Below are 15,950 nucleotides of genomic sequence, written 5' to 3'. Positions count from 1 at the left end.
AGTGGTGTTTATTTACTTAATTTATTTACTTTACCCTATTTATTTATTTTATTCTATTTAATTTAGTCTGCTTGCTTTATTCTATTTACTTATTTTACTTAATTTTAGTATTCATTTTCATTTAATATTTTTTCTCCCCACACACCCAGTGCTACATCCCAGCCCACAGAGAATCCCAGAACCATTAAGGCTGTAAAAGCCCTCCAAGATCGTCTGCTCCAACCACCCCCCTACCACCAATGTCACCCACTAACCCATGTCCCCAAGCACCACGTCCAGCCTTTCCTTGAACACCCCCAGGGACGGTGACGCCACCACCTCCCTTGGCAACCCATCCCAATGCCTGACTGCTCTTTCTGAGAAGAAATGTCTCCTCGTTTCCACCCTGAACCTCCCCTGGTCCAACTTGAGGCCGTTCACTCTAGTCCTATCGCTAGTTATCTGTGAGAAGAGGCCGACCCCCAGCTCCCCACAGCTTCCTTTCAGGGAGCTGTAGAGAGCAATAAGGTCTCCCCTGAGCCACTGGAAAGTGAGCGCAGCCCCATTGTTAATTAGGAGCTGACTGACCTTTTGACGAGGCTACCAATATGTAATTATTTAAGTGTGTCTTTATCAGGTACCTGCCAACCAAGGACCGAAGACACTTCACCAACCCTTGGGCCAAATGAGATGCTATTGAACTGAGCTGCTGCCAGTAAGTGCGCAGTGCCAGCAATGGCATTAGTACAGAAAAATACAACTGCTTTTCTCCTGCAAACAATGGAGCAACCAGCCACCTACACCAGCGGAAGACCCCATACTAAGTTCCAGGGAACATTACAAAATCTTAACAAACTGACCACAAAAAGCACTGATGTACTTACTGGGATGCTTGGTTATCTAAAGGCAGAAAAGCACGTCGACTCCAGCACCCCCAGTCAAATCCCCTTACAGTTGCTGTTTTCCTGTAACTCCTATGCCACGCAACAAGAGAGATTTCAGAATTGTTTGGTTTCAGAAGTGACCAAAATTGTCATCTGGAACAGTTTGCAGCAAAACTTCCTCACTTGGGTTACTAGAATTGTTACAATGTTAAAAAAGTCTAAAGAAATTTTAATAATACTTACAAATATTTTAAATGTATGCACATATGTGTGTGTCTATATATATATATATATATTAGATATTTTGGTAAAATGTTCCCAACTTATTATTTATATATCCCTTGCTTATCAGCTACTTCTGATAAACTTCAATTTTTGAAATAAAAACAAGACTTTAAGGGAAGATGAACAGTTACCAGCACAAAAACATTGGCAATACAAGTTGACAAAAGACTGCGTAAGCACAAGCAAGACACTCAGCAAAGCCCAAGCAGGGAATTCCTATGGGCTGTCCCCACCCAGAAAAGCCATCTGCTTTTCTATCACCTTGCCTCTGTCAGAGAGCTTACAAGAGCTCTTTGAAGCCACAGCAGCCTTATCTTGGCAGGTAGGAAAAAGCTCTGTGCAGCATGAAAGCTCCTTGTCTAACCATCCTCTGCCTGCATGCTTGTACCCCTCCAGCTCAACACCCCTGGGCAGGAACAGACCCCAAAGCACTTCAACCAGTGCCCAGCTGACAGAAACACACTCCAAATAATTGTAACTTAGTAAGTCAATGCCCCACTTCAAAACCCAAACACAAAGTGAATGCCTCCTTACCTCAGGTGAGGGTAAACTGGTCAATGAAAGCATGAAGTGTTCACTTAACTCTCCAGCTTAGAAAGTTTACAATCTTAACCCAAATATTGAACTACTTCAAGAACTACTGCAAGTAGTTTGTTCTTGCACAAATGTTTGGAACACCACTTGTATCTGTTTCTTTTCCATAACATATATTTCTCCACAGTTCGTGCCAGTGCTATCAGCTTCAAGCTCTTTTACAGACCACAATATACCAGCCAGTATTTTTCCTTACATAAATAGCACAGGATTGGGAAGTGCCTTTGTTGATGGGGAGCCAGGGAAGGGTTAAACACCACACCAAAGAAATCAGAATCCATCCAAGGTTCTGTGTGGAAAGCACGAACTAGCAGTTTGCTTTCAAATAAGTGGGACAATACCGATGACTTTCAGCTCTCAAGCTTTTATTTTTAACAAGGGAAGGATGTGTACTGAGTATTAAAAACCTAGGTTTTATTATGTGAATTGTATAGGTTTCACATGGATGCACACAGGACTGAAAACACCTTCCTTCCCAGAATAAGGGAGATACAACTCCAGGGGTTTAATATCTTAGCTAACTGACAAACTTCTCAATTACCCATCTGCATCCACCACCCAAAAGGCCCTATACACCTAGAAGTCGTTTCTCCCCCTTATCGTAACATTTTCACACAAAACAGCTTTCCAAAGCCAGGAGACATCTACCAATACTCAGAGGTGCTTACACCTGGGAGACTTGCAAGTAAAATGTTTCAACTCCTGCTTTTCAAATGGAACTCATTGGCAGGAAACTCCACCCTGAGAGATCAAATGCCATGAGATCCTCTAAAGGAGCACAGGCTTTGATCCTGCTGATAGGAATCCCCAGTTTGCCCCCGACATCCCAGCCCAGCCCTCGTGGATCTCCTGCCCCACAGCAAAGCCAGTCCTGTAGGTGACAAGTAAGCCTTATCTCACCTATTATGAAAGCAAGTTTTCCTCAGCTCCCATAAAGATACTCCCATGATAACCAAAGGCACCATTTACTGACTTTGAAAGCTTGGTTTTGGGAAGAGCAAAGCACCTCAGGGCAGAGCTGCTGCCTGGGGGGAGCCTGTAAGAAGGAGGGAACACAAGGCAGCAGCATTTGCAGTGGGATTCATTCACTGCTCCTGCAAGGGGGGCAAGGAGGTGGCTTTGGAGTCAGCATCTGGGAACAAGGGAAGGGGTGGGAAGGAAGAAGAGGTTAAGGGATGAGAAAGTCCAGGTGGCAGGGGTTAAGGCTACAGCAGGACAGAAGGGTCCTAGCCAGGACCCTACGGATGCTCTGTTACCACTGCCTATCTGCTACAGACAAGACTTGGGCTTCCTGATGGCTCAATTAGCAGGAGAATGGTGGCCTTGGGAATGCAGGGTGACAGAGTTGTTTAAATTCTTAAAAGATGGGTTCACCTTGCATACAGATATGCAGAATGACAGTGTTGTTAGATGCTTTAAATGCAAAGCCCTAAATTAAAATGTCAAAGGTGCCACTTCGAAGGGCAATACACTACTGCTACACCATTAATTACCTTTACAAATGAGTAGTAGTTCCTTTTTTCCCTTCCCCCAAGAAAGTCTGCACAGAAAATCTGAAGTGAAAAACCAAGGTGGACATGTGGGCTGCAATTTGGTTATGGAGTTGGACTCACACTTCACTTTTCCAGCCTTCAGCGCTTCGGTGGAACACCCGAGGAGAGCTCCAGCAGCTTGCTGTCTCAGGGCATCAATGGTTGCATAGATTGTGCTCCAAGATACAGATGGAAATCAAAACACTCAGCACATCTGAAAAACTGAGAACTATTCATAATGCAGAGCAATTAAGATGAACTTTTAAATTTTGTTTATGCTTTTAATCTAAAAATTCCCCAATTTCCCTTTCTTTCATCCCTCTCCTCAGCCTCAAATGAAAAAAAGGCTGCTCTGGCTAAGAACAGTAATATTTGTCCCACAGCATCAGAGTGAACTTTTTGGTGCTGATTTCTATATCCCTTATAACATTGACTTCCTATAAAGCCTAAAATATTAGCATTTGTGTATCAACATATTCCATTAATACAGTCACTTTTCGTGAGGGAAGATTCTCCGCGATGCAGCATCTATTTTTAACATTTGTACCATTTTTTTTACTGCCCAAACTACCTCGGAATACAGTCATAAAAATTCACGGTTTTAAAAACCAAAAAGAGTAAAATTGATCTAAAAAACGGCTCAGTAAGGAGAAAGAACGAAGCTCCAAACTGGCTAGGCCTCAGCCCTCCGCCTGCAGCCCCGATTGCCCCGGCCTACCCATGCCACACACACCAGGCCGCGGTTCCCTGCTTACTGCCGGCAGCAGACACACCGCTCTCAAGCCTGGCAGATCGAGGCTGTGCTCGGATGAGACCCCTCACGTGTCCTCCTGAGCAGCCACATCGTTTTTACCGGTTTCCCAGCGACATTCTGGAGTTTTTAAGCGTCGGTAATTGAAGCCAACTAGCTCAGATCACGACCTCTCACAGTTCACTGCCTTACACGGCTAGACATGTGCACGCCTCGCAAGCACGAATGAGTGGTTTCAGAGTGCACATTTTGTAGTCGACCATGCGTGTGTTTGCTTTTCTCTCAAAAGGCTACTCTTAGCAGAGTGGATTACCATCTAGCTATTAGCAACAGGCCTCTCCTGAACTGGTTTGTCACAGGGAAACATGAGTTATTTAAGACTGATGTCTTTCGTTAATGCTGTGGTTTGGGTTTTGCTAACTTAGGGAATTTGCTTTTCATACTTGCATAGTTCTTTAATTTCTTCTGTTCTATTTTTGACTATCTGTTGATTCATATCATTGCCTGGAGTTGCTTTCCACAGTCAGTACCATTGAGAGAAACCTCACGCTTGCACTATTTACTGCTCAAGGTCCTTGGCCATTCACGTTATTCCTACAACATTATAGCTTGCACAGGGGTAAGCTGGTGGTGTGAACAAGCGGGGCAGGAAGAGGGATATTTTGTCTTCAGCTGGTTTGCTGGCATTGCTTTATTCAAAGCTTACCAGGAGAAAAAAAGTTTTAAAAGCTTTTTCTTTTTTTTCCATGACTTAACAACTGGAGTTTCAACGAGGATTTTTAACATTCAGAAATACACTTAAAGTAAAAGCCTAAGTCCCATCACTTTAAAAGCTCGAGTATGACCTCTAGGTGGTGCTGACACCCTGTTACTACAGGAGTTGAGGCATATGCCAATTAATTTAAACTATATTCAGGACCAGTACGCACATCATATGCCTTAAAAGCATTTGAATCGCAGGTTTAGCAGCCAAACCCACCGTATTACAGTGAGAAGCTTACAGAAATTTATAACCATAAAGAATAATTCAATTCCCTCTTCAATAAAGGGACAACAGCAAATTTTTAACAGATGAAAAATGCAAGATAGTGAAACACATCCAAGTCATTTCAGTGACCACGGATCAGGTCTCAGCCTGTGAAGAAAACCTAAGATTTTTATGAGAATTATTAGAGGATAAAGAAGCTGAAAGCTAGAAGAGGCATTTCAGCTCAGTTAAAATGAGTGAGCTGCAGCCAGTAGTTGTATTTTATTCTGACATTTATTACTAAGAATAAACTGTGTTGCTGCACATGGCATGGTATATCTAACTTGATATAGCAAAGACCTTACCGAAACGTCAACTCCATATTGCTGCAATCAAGCTGCTTTGGGAGCTTACTGCTGGTATGATAAAGCTGAAAATCTCCAGTTCAAACGGAGATGGGCTAGGAAAGGCACAGCTGTATGCATCTCTCACACCAACTACAGCCTGTGGTGCAACTGGTTAAAATGGAAGGTTCAAGACAATGTAGTGACTTCTCATAGTAGTAGGCTAGGGAGTAAGGCGTTGGGGATAATAGCATGAACATTTTGATACTAGAATAACTGCAGTTGTGTACATACGTGGAATAAATAACTCAAGATGTCACAGACTGCAATTTGGGTAACTATGTACAGCCTATAGAGAAATCTTATTGGATTACTGAGCTTAATCTGAAGTTTGCACACCATTGACACACCAATTCAGTTAAAAGGGAAAACTGGATTTGAAGTACAGTCACTCAGGTGTGATGCTATCCTACCTGCTGTAGAGAGTGAGCTGCTTCCAGATGTCATGTAGGCGCGGCTATTTCAGGAAAGCATTTCTGAGAGAAATTATTATGCTACAGTGTAAAGCCAGAAAAAAATGCAAGTTACATTTTCGTCTCTTGTTGTTCCCCAGTCTCAGACAGGGCTTGGAGTGTTTCCAAATGATTAACCTGAAAATTATTACACATCACCTCCTCCCTACTATTGATTAAGGGAAACTAATAGCTTTCTCTTGTATACTATGTGAAAACTCCACAAAAGAAACTGAGAAGAGTAAAACAGCTCAGGTCAGTTTGTTCAATATTTTTCTTTAGGCTACACAAACAGACCTGATTTGACAAGTGAAAAAGATAATTTGACCTGTTATATGGCAAAAAGGGATATATTGTTCTAGTAAAACATGTAATGCACTGCAAGGAAACAGAGTCAGCTGTTACTTTAAGTTACCCAAACTGATTTATTGACAATTTAAATGTGACATATTTACAGCACTGTTTCTAAAATAATTTAACAATTTTCATAGATTTAAAAAAGTACTGATAAATAGGAGACCCTGGCAATTACCAACCACAAATATTTCCCTATGCTACTGAACTACAACAGTAGTTCTCCCCCCCACCCCTTTTAAAAGTCCCATAATGGAGCTGCTTTACCTCCACCCAATGTGTAAAATTGCCAATACCAAAATATATAGTAAAATGAACATGCAGTGTGAAAGCTGTACCAGAGCAAGTGATTTCAGATGTTAGACTACAGTAAAAATATTTCAATGCAAAGTGTCTTCCACACAGAACGTACTCGTGAAAAAATATGCCTTTAAAGAGCTATTGTTTTGTCTTTATAGAAGTTAAAACCTACAATACTAGTTTAGGCATTTACAGAAACTTCCAATTCTGTACTAATTTTCACATGTATTTAAAGAGTCAAACAAGACCAGTAATATACAGACACCACTGCCGTAAGACTGTGGTTAGATAGCTTATGGATAAAAAAATGAAGGTGCTGATATAATTTAAGGTTGTGAAATTAGATTATATTTCACTCTCACATGACACCAATTATTCCATCCTTGGATCAACAAATCATCATGCTAAAGCCATCCGTATCTCTCAAGCAGGAAGTCAGTTTGGAAGTTGGAGAGAAGATGGACTTGTATGATATGTATCTTAGGTTACAGTAGACTAAAAGAGTAACAAAGCTGGACAATCTGAATCACAATAAGCAGCAGCATAAGATATTTGTGGGGTTTTGATTAAAACAAACTTTTTTTTTAAAAAAAACGATGAGAAGTACACACTCAATCTAATCCAATACTTGAAATGTAAAGGTTCTTTCCATTTGCATCACTGAAGCCCCTTAACACAGTGTACACAAACAACAAATATTCATTTTTTAAAAAAACATATTGCACAGCTAGTGGATGCAATACCAGAACACTGGTATGCCCCTAGCATTATTTTTCTATTTTAAATAGCTGTTTCAGACTACACTATTCAGAACAACTCCAACCCAACGTTCAAAGCCATTAAGAATGGGTTTGTGTACATACCTAACCTGAAAGTGTTTCAACAGTGTGAGAAAAAACACAGGCACTTAATTTTATTAGTGCACCAAAAGTTATAGGCCACAACTGCGTGACTATGAACAGTTCAGTACCAGTGACAACAAAACTGAGGTCTTCCACTGATCCAATACAGAAATAACTGTTCACAAAGCACTGATAAGAAAACCATTTGCAAAAACAGTCATCGAACGATACATTTAGACATTTAATAAAAATAATTGCTGCAAAGCCTAATGTAACACAATATAAACCCTCTTTAGTTCAAAAGGTCTAAAGTGTCCAAATTTAAGAGTCCAATTTCTCTCCTCCCCCCTCCAAAACACCATTACATGCAGTCCATTAAAACCCAAATGTGCAAAAAGTTATAACCCACCTTTAGGAGTGCATCAAAAATAGACTGACTATTCAAAATATTATTTTAGTGGAATTTTTACAGCACCATAATTAGAATTCCAAGGGAGCCCAGAATTCTTGTTCTGATAACAATTCAGTTGACACTGTTGATCCTAAAGAACAGAAGAAACGTTTTGTGCATTTCCTGGTATCTGAAAGTCAGAGAGAGAAAATTCTCATATATGCATAAAATCTTACTGTAGTTCAGAAGGAAGTTAAATAATCACATCTGTTGGCAATAAGGTTTCCACAACACAGCATTAATTGGATTAATTTAGTTTGCCAGATTAGGAATGAAAGCTTGCTGGTACCTTGCTTACTTGCAAAAGTACTTTGGTTTTTTTTTTGTCATTTATTTCCTTTTAAATTCTGCAGTTTGGCCCCTCCCTGGTGATTTACTATCAGGCTTTGAGAAAATGCATAAGGTCAATTTTTGACCCTTAGCCAAAAGGCAATATACAAACATCTATATGCACGTGTGTGTACGTGAACACACACATACATACGTATTTATCAGTGTGTTTTTTTTTCTGTTGTTCTTATTTCCTGTAATTTTCTTTGGTTAAAAGTCCGAGCAAAGAAATTAGAGGACCGAACAAATGGATCATTCTCCAAACGCTTCCAACAAGGCTCCATTTTAGGGCCAGTCCTCTTCAATGTCTTTATAAATGATTTGGACGTAGGACTAGAAGGTGTTTCGAGCAAGTTTGCCGGTGACACCGAACTTAGAGGAGTTGTGGACTTGGATAAGGGTGGAAAGGCCTTGCAGAGAGATCTGGACAGATGGGAGAGCTGGGCAATCACCAACCACATGAACCACTTGCTGTTGTGCCAGGTCCTGGGATGGGGCAGCCCTGGCTATACATACAGACTGGGCGGCGAGACGCTGGAGAGCAGCCCTGCAGAGAGGGATATGGGGGTCGTGGTTGACAGCAAGTTGAATATGAGCCAGCAGTGTGCCCTGGCAGGCAGGAGGGCCAACTATGTCCTGGGGTGCATCAAGCACGGCATCGCTAGTCGGTCAAGGGAAGTGACTGTCCCGCTCTGTGCTGGTGCAGCCTCACCTCAAGTACTCTGTGTGCAGTTCTGGGCACCACAGTACAAAAAGGACATGAAACTGTTGGAGAGTGTCTAGAGGAGGGCTACAAGATGGTGAAAGGCCTGGAGGGGAAGATGCACGAGGAGCGGCTGAGGTCACTGGGCCTGTTCAGCCTGGAGAAGAGGAGGCTGAGGGGGGACCTCATCGCAGTCTACAACTTCCTCGCAAGGGGGAGTGGAGAGGCAGGTGATCTATTCTCCATTATCACCAGTGATAGGACCTGTGGGAACGGTGTTAAACTGAGGCAGGGGAAGTTTAGGCTGGACATCAGGAAGAGGTTCTTCACCGAGAGGGCAGTCACACCCTGGAACAGGCTCCCCAGTGAAGTAGTCACTGCACCAAGCCTGTCTGAATTTAAGAAGCGTTTGGACTGTGCACTTAGTCACACGGTCTAAACTTTTGGGTAGACCTGTGCGGTGCCAGGAGTTGGACTTGATGATCCTTATGGGCCCCTTCCAACTCGGGATATTCTATGATTCTATGAACATTACACATCACTAACTGGAAGGCTTGCATCATCCAGATCCACAAGGCCAGGATCCTGTTCCTGAGTGCCATTTTTACTTTGGGGTTCCGAGAGGCCCTGTTCAGTCACTTTGGCAGCTGATTCTCTTGGAGCGACAACCTGGATCTTGTAGCTCCCTGGCTTGGCCTTGGTAAAAGATTCGTGAAATCCTCGCTTCTCCAAGGCAGGGTATTTGGCGTGAGGGTTTGGGACCAGAGGGCTGTTGTGAGCGGCTGTGGAATGTGAGGTGGCTGGGGCTGGGATGGCAGAACAGGGAGCATCGGTGGGTTCGGGAGAAGACTCGGTATGCTCCTGGAAAAGAAGAGCACGTGTCAAATTAAGTCATCAACATCACTTTAGAAAGATGCGGTCTCAGATTTCTCTCAGAAAAATCAAGACAGGAAATATACAAAGCAAAGCAACAGCCACAGCAGGAGGAGGCAAGTGCTTTCTCAAGGCAGTATATTAAGTGTGAGCTTACAGCAGTATGTGACAGCAACATCAGTTTCTCCATTTCAAGGAATTAAATTTCTCAAATCGAGCTCAGCAGCTCTTTAGACTTTATAATGTAGTCCAGCAAATTGAGGCTTGTCATTTTATTAGTATCTTAAGTTACCTTTTGAGGATGTGCACTTAAAAGGCTATTGACAGTGACATCTTTCAGAGAAAGAAATGTATTCAATCATTTACATACAACAGCACTCACATCCTAAATCTTGAAGTAATGCATTTTTTATTGTTCTCTCTTCTTGGAAGTCCCGATGGCCTTAGCTTATTTCAGGGACCAAAGAGAAATACTAACTCTTCTGCTATCAAGACTACGTAACAACCAAAGTTCCTTTTCTGGGCCATTAACTTATCTTTAAGCTATTCCTTTTCTTGTCAAGTTATTTTCTTGTCTTAATTATTGTTACCTGCCATTCTGTGGGCTTTTACATACCTCTTTATTAGACTGATACTGTGAAAATAATCCTTCACCGCTTACTTAGCGATAGAACCAAGTTACCAGACCACCTAGGCATAATTTAGAAGTCTAAAGCGTAGGCACAGACTGCCATTTCAGACATCCCAGGTGATGGGGCATGGTTGCAGAGGTAACCAGACAATGGTGAGAAAACACTGACATAAGTTGTCTGCTAAATACTGATAGGGAAAGGTCTACAAGCCTAGAAGCGCAGCCTGAGAACCAGGTCTGGGAACTCAGTCTTTGGCCTAGAAACCAGGGACATCTCTGAGGCGGCGTCCTGAGAAGCAGGGACATTCTGAAGATACCACTGGTAAGGGCAAATGAAAAAAAAAAGAAAAAAAGAGGAACAACTTAACTGAAAAAGCTGGAATTGGTTTGGGAAAATAAAATTGTTTAAAGACAATGAAACATCATCCATTGGCTGTCTCAGAAGGAGGATGGAAATTAACAGTACCTACTGGTCACTTGAGGTGTTGGTATCCTACAGCCTTTTATGTCTTAATAATACAAAAAGGCCCCAGATTTTACCCCAAATTGAGGCTGCCTCTTTCTGAAAGAGAACTGGCCTCTTTTCTTACTTCTCTTGATTATTCTAAACATGTTGAATCTTTGCTGGAACATCAGGTTGACTCCTAACTCTCAGACTCACTTCTAAACATTCCTTACCCCATGACGTAAATCAACTCTGCAGTGAGACTCGGCTACCTCAGACCCCTTTCAGAGCCCACTTTGGGTCTGGTTGGTCTCCTCTGATATCAGTTTTCTTAACTGGACCCCTTGAGGTGGCCTGTCAGAGGTCAATCTTAAAGATCTTTGGTGATTTGTTATAAGCAAAAATCCTTAGAAAACAGTCTCTTTATCCTTGTGTATTTTGAAATCCTGCAAACCAGTGTGGTGACCTCCAGACACCCACAGGCCAGATACCCCTTTAGATCATGACATTAGGATATCCTGCCTCACCTACACCTGTATCTCCAGAATAGAAGATTTCTCATATTCTACATTGTACGTATCAGCTCTGTAAGGATGTCTCAGATACCAGGAGGAATCTAAGACAGCACAGGATGCTACGTTAAATGATACGATCAGAATGACATGCAGAGATGCATTGAATACTTCACTCTGCACGTGTTAGGAGCTGCAGCTACTGCCACTTCTGCCATCACCAGTGTTAGTACACGAAACTTAAATCTGGGAAACCATGTGTGTACAGAAATCGAGCCACTTTTCAGCACATGATTAGCAAAATCCCATCACAGATGTGTCCAAGATGCAAATACAAATCCTAAGTGAAATACCTGTTTTATTTTTCAATAGCAGTTTTTCCAAGTTTTTTTTAGAATGCTATGACAGTGATTCAAAAATCTAATCACAGTGGTTTCTGCTGAAGAATACTGTATTTTTTTAATGAATTAATATTATTGGGTGAAGGAGCCGTTCTTTTTTTGGAAATTCAACTTTATGTTCAAATGCAGTGAAGTATTTCACATCATATACACATTTCTGTATTTCATACCTGGCTTGACAGTTCACTTTAAGAGAAGTGTTTGCTTTAGGAGGACATACGATTTAGTGATTTACTACTGTTCTTCTTTCTATTAGTAATTGTAGCTTAACAAGAAAGATAAACAATAGGGGAAGTTATGACAAGTTCTCTATAAAAATTTTGCTAAAAATCAACCAAAGAATACTCAGATTTTACTACCCACACTGCCTGTAATTTCACAATTAAGAGACTATGCTGCTTTATTACTCTTGAGGTGTACTGCTTTGAACAGTGCACCGATTACACATTATAACGCTTCTATGTTTGAACGAATAATTTCATGCAGAGACTTATAAGCCATGCAAATCAGGCTACAGAATTATCCTTCCAATTACTAGAGTTAAGGCGTGCATTTTGCATGCACGCATCTGTATTAGTTTGTGGGTAGCTTAAATTTAATTTTGCTTTTGCACAGTTTCAAAAAAATGTAAAGTAAAATGGAAATATGAACTCTCATGCAAATTAGTTTTAATACTTTCCTTTTTAAAAGACATTACATAACTTACTGGGTTTTAATATCTATTATACTTTGAAGTGCAAAGAATTGTTTTTATCACTTTTAGATTCCAATTATTTTAAAGGCAAGAAAAAAAAGAGCAAACCTTTAAGTGAATGGTATAATTTATGAGTTAGTTTTCAGTAATGGTAATGATAACAGGTAGCGTTATTTTTAGTTTTTTATATAGCAAATTAGTCTCTAGTTCTAGCCCTCTGTTAAGAAGGCAAGTTTACATGAGAGCCCACATACGTGCTGCATTCACCAGTTCTTGATGTATACCTCTGTATACAAGGATTCGACAGCCTTCTGGCCTGCCGCATCTGGAACACAGTGCAAAGCTAAGATTAGAGTAACCTATACTTGGGGAAAGAAGAGAAGAAAGGGAAAAAGAAAAGTGATGCAGACAGTAACAGCTAGGTTGCTCAGTTAGCCCCACAAAAAAGAGAGCATACACACAAGTTACCTGCACGTTTTCATACCCCCAAAAAGAAACAAGATTTATAATAGGAAGTATTGTTTAAAGCCAGCTCTCAGCTGCAAAATATAATTGAGAGCTTAGATTGAACCACCAGGAACAACATCAAGTACGTCTTCAAAGGCCAGATTTAAACTATTAGATTTCAGATTACGGGGGTAATGATATATTCAGCTTATTACAAAACATCCCATAGCCAGACAGTGAAAAGCCATACTGTGCAGCATCTGAACTGTGAAGTATTCCATTTGTTATATCTGGACATACTCAGAGACACTGTGACACTGCAGCAGCCTTCAGCACAAAGCACATTAACTTGTGGAAAAGCAGTGAAGGTCTGGTACAGCTTAAATGCAAGTATGTATGAAATGCTGGCATCCACGTGGCTTCACAAAAAGTAAGATTTGTCACAGTGCCTCAGTTCAGTAGCGCTAGATGGTGCCCACACTAAGCTTTCAACAGCAAAAGCTAATTCATGCGAGCAGATCTCTTAAATATTTTAAATGCGAATCTGTATCTGCATATACAATAAACTACCAAAAACAGAGAATGACAGTGTAGCAGTGATAGTTGTTAAAATCAAATTAGGATTTTGTTACTTGAATGCAAAATTCAGCAATTATCAAAAATGCCTCGCAGGAATTAGAAAGGCTCTAATTCACTTCCAAACTGTTAGTGGTATAATGACAAAAGATCCAACTGACCTTGGAGAATTTTTATAGGTTAGCACTTGCGTTATCTATGTGATCAAGACAGTACAACGCACATAAAGCTACATATATAGGTAAGACTAAGATAAGTGCTCAATTAAAAGTGCATAAATTTATGCCATTCTGTGTGAATTTCATGCAAAGATGCCATGTTACTAGAGGACAGGACAGAGGACAGACAAAAGGAAAAACAACTAGAACTTCATGTGCACAAGTCAACATCGACTAGTTGCATTTCTCTGTGTTTCAGAATAACATACGGAAGCTGCTGATCTTCCAGGTCCCCGCTGTGCTACAATGGCCCCAGATATTGCTTTTATCCAACTGTGCATGTCTTCTGGACTGTCCGCCTGGATCAAACAACATGGGGGATGATTAACATCATCATCTCTTCGCTCCTCCAGTCTTCTGTCTGCATTGAAGTCACAGCCTTACCCTACTTGAGTAGGCTGTTACTTAAAGCCAAAGGGACTTGGGGACTTGCACTTTCTGATGCTGACACTTCTTACAGTAGTAAATTCAGGGCACGATTTTATGCATATACTTATATAAAAAAAAGCAACGTGTGTATACACACACACAATTTACATACTCTAGTTCATTTTTTGCTTATTTTAAACAAATAAATTGAAGCACCTACAGAAATTCTTACAGGAGACCTGCTGACCCTTCTCAGCAAGCTGTGCACAATGGCATAGCTTCCGCATTTTTCTTTCATTTTACTTCTTTGCACCTTACTTCTATGAGGTAATTACCGAAGAGCTACAGTAAAATAAGAAGCAGTCTATATTCAGGGTCATCTGTACATTTACTTAGAACAAGAGTCTCACAAAAATGCAGTAGATTAACAGTGAGCATCAAGGGTGAACTTATCTGGGACAGATTAAAAAGCTAAATCTCCCTCTTAGCCAGTTGGCAGCTTTACAAAACCAGCACATCAATCCAGCAAAAACTACGCATAATACGTCACTTAATTACGTTCAGCCATGAGACAGCTCAAAACTCAACATCTGGCCCCACTGCCTGTATTAGATGATACGGGCCTTTCTGATCCTACAAGGAAAACTCTTTTTTATTTCCTCCTCCAGGAACAGGAGAGACAGTACCATGAGCATCACATTCCCACAGACTTGCTTTGTCTAGCTGAGTGATTTGCATTATATCTACACATTTAAAAGATAACATGGTAAAGATGCACAGAATAAAGTGCTTATGGATGCATTTTACCAAAAGTATCTTCGGATATGAAGCCTGAGTGTTCCAGTGCTTTAGTAGATATTTTAATGTGGCAGTAGACATTTTAATTTGAATCTGAGAAATCTATTACTGTAAATAAAGTGTGAGTACCTCAAAATAAAAGATCTAATAAATTGAGTTGATACTACAGAATTTGAGGACCCAAACACCAACAAAATCACATTAGGATTTGTTGTTCATTGCTTTTATGTACTACCAACACTTGGTGTAATTTGGACTATTTCTCATATGCAGCTTATTCTGAAATATGAAGATTGCATTCCCTCTGAAAATCACGGCATGTTCAAATACAACTTAAAAAGCAAAATGGCAGCGCTGCTTTGCTTTGACTATGTCAGTCACCTGGCTTTGCCCAAAGTTTTAAAAAAAATTACCTGTACATAAAAGGTTCGAGAAGTTGTTACAATTTCAAAGAGATTGTCTCTCATCATTATATCACTGCAAATAAAACACAAATACTTAAACAACAAGTCCAACTTTCCCATTTCATTTCATAAACATTCTAGGATGTGCCGAGAACCAAAGATGTGCATTTGTGGGCTGAAGATCTCTGCATTCTTGATCTCTACATTCGCCTTTTTTTTTTTTGCAAGGGTCAAGTGGAAAAAGAGCAGCACCTCATACTCAACTTAGTCTTAAGATTCTTTAGTAATTAGTGCTACTCGTTATTTTTAGTTAGAACAATCTAACACCTAATATAATAAGTTTAAATAAATATTTTTTGTTCTAGTCAGATTTCTGCAAAACTTCACATTTATATTTTTGTTTTGACTTTGCAAAGTATTATTCCTAAATAAGAGCCTGTTTAAGTACCACATTCAGACGTCGACAGAAGTAATTAAAAAGCTCTCAATTGTTTCCAAGAAGCAGTCTAGTCACACAATGCAGTGTATCAAGCCCCTTTAATTTTTCAGTGCTTCTCTCCTCACCTTTGCTTGCATTCCTGAACTTTATGGACCTCTTTAAGTGGTATAACCCTGAGAGGTTCCTTTTCCTGGAAAAAAAGGTAAAATACATCTTAATAGAGTATATCTAGCAACTAGAATATAGAAATATATTCTATATAGAAAGGCAAAGATCAGAACAGACAATTGCCAAAGATCAGAACAGACAATTGCC

At 40.4% G+C, this 15,950-nt stretch overlaps 2 protein-coding genes across 8 annotated transcripts in view; both read right to left on the bottom strand.

The window, feature by feature from the left end:
• Nucleotides 1-14,747, bottom strand: part of HTRA1 (HtrA serine peptidase 1) — a 45,735-nt gene extending 30,988 nt beyond the window's left edge. The window contains exon 1 of the mRNA XM_035329484.1: nt 14,652-14,747. Within this exon, the coding sequence (XP_035185375.1) occupies nt 14,652-14,732 (81 nt within the window). The 5' untranslated portion in view covers nt 14,733-14,747. The remainder of the gene's footprint in view (nt 1-14,651) is intronic.
• PLEKHA1 (pleckstrin homology domain containing A1) overlaps nt 6,250-15,950 on the bottom strand; it is a 34,565-nt gene continuing 24,864 nt past the window's right edge. For 2 of the 7 annotated variants that reach the window (XM_035329485.1, XM_035329486.1), the window contains exons 9-14: nt 15,761-15,825; nt 15,206-15,269; nt 13,835-13,924; nt 12,669-12,743; nt 9,361-9,689; nt 6,250-8,401 (exon numbers count right to left, since the gene is read on the bottom strand). In XM_035329485.1, coding sequence (XP_035185376.1) covers nt 8,287-8,401; nt 9,361-9,689; nt 12,669-12,743; nt 13,835-13,924; nt 15,206-15,269; nt 15,761-15,825 — 738 coding nt within the window. In that variant the 3' untranslated portion in view covers nt 6,250-8,286. Of the gene's footprint in view, nt 8,402-9,360; nt 9,690-12,396; nt 12,493-12,638; nt 12,744-13,834; nt 13,925-15,205; nt 15,270-15,760; nt 15,826-15,950 lie in introns of those variants that run through there. The other 5 variants (XR_004751814.1, XR_004751815.1, XR_004751816.1 and 2 more) reach the window with 5 other exon arrangements.

The sequence above is a fragment of the Oxyura jamaicensis genome, chromosome 6, assembly GCF_011077185.1.
Source record: "Oxyura jamaicensis isolate SHBP4307 breed ruddy duck chromosome 6, BPBGC_Ojam_1.0, whole genome shotgun sequence".
NCBI classification, from domain to species: Eukaryota; Metazoa; Chordata; class Aves; order Anseriformes; family Anatidae; genus Oxyura; species Oxyura jamaicensis.
The sequence above is the reverse complement of the archived record's forward strand: the minus strand, read 5'-3'. Positions and strand labels throughout refer to the sequence as shown.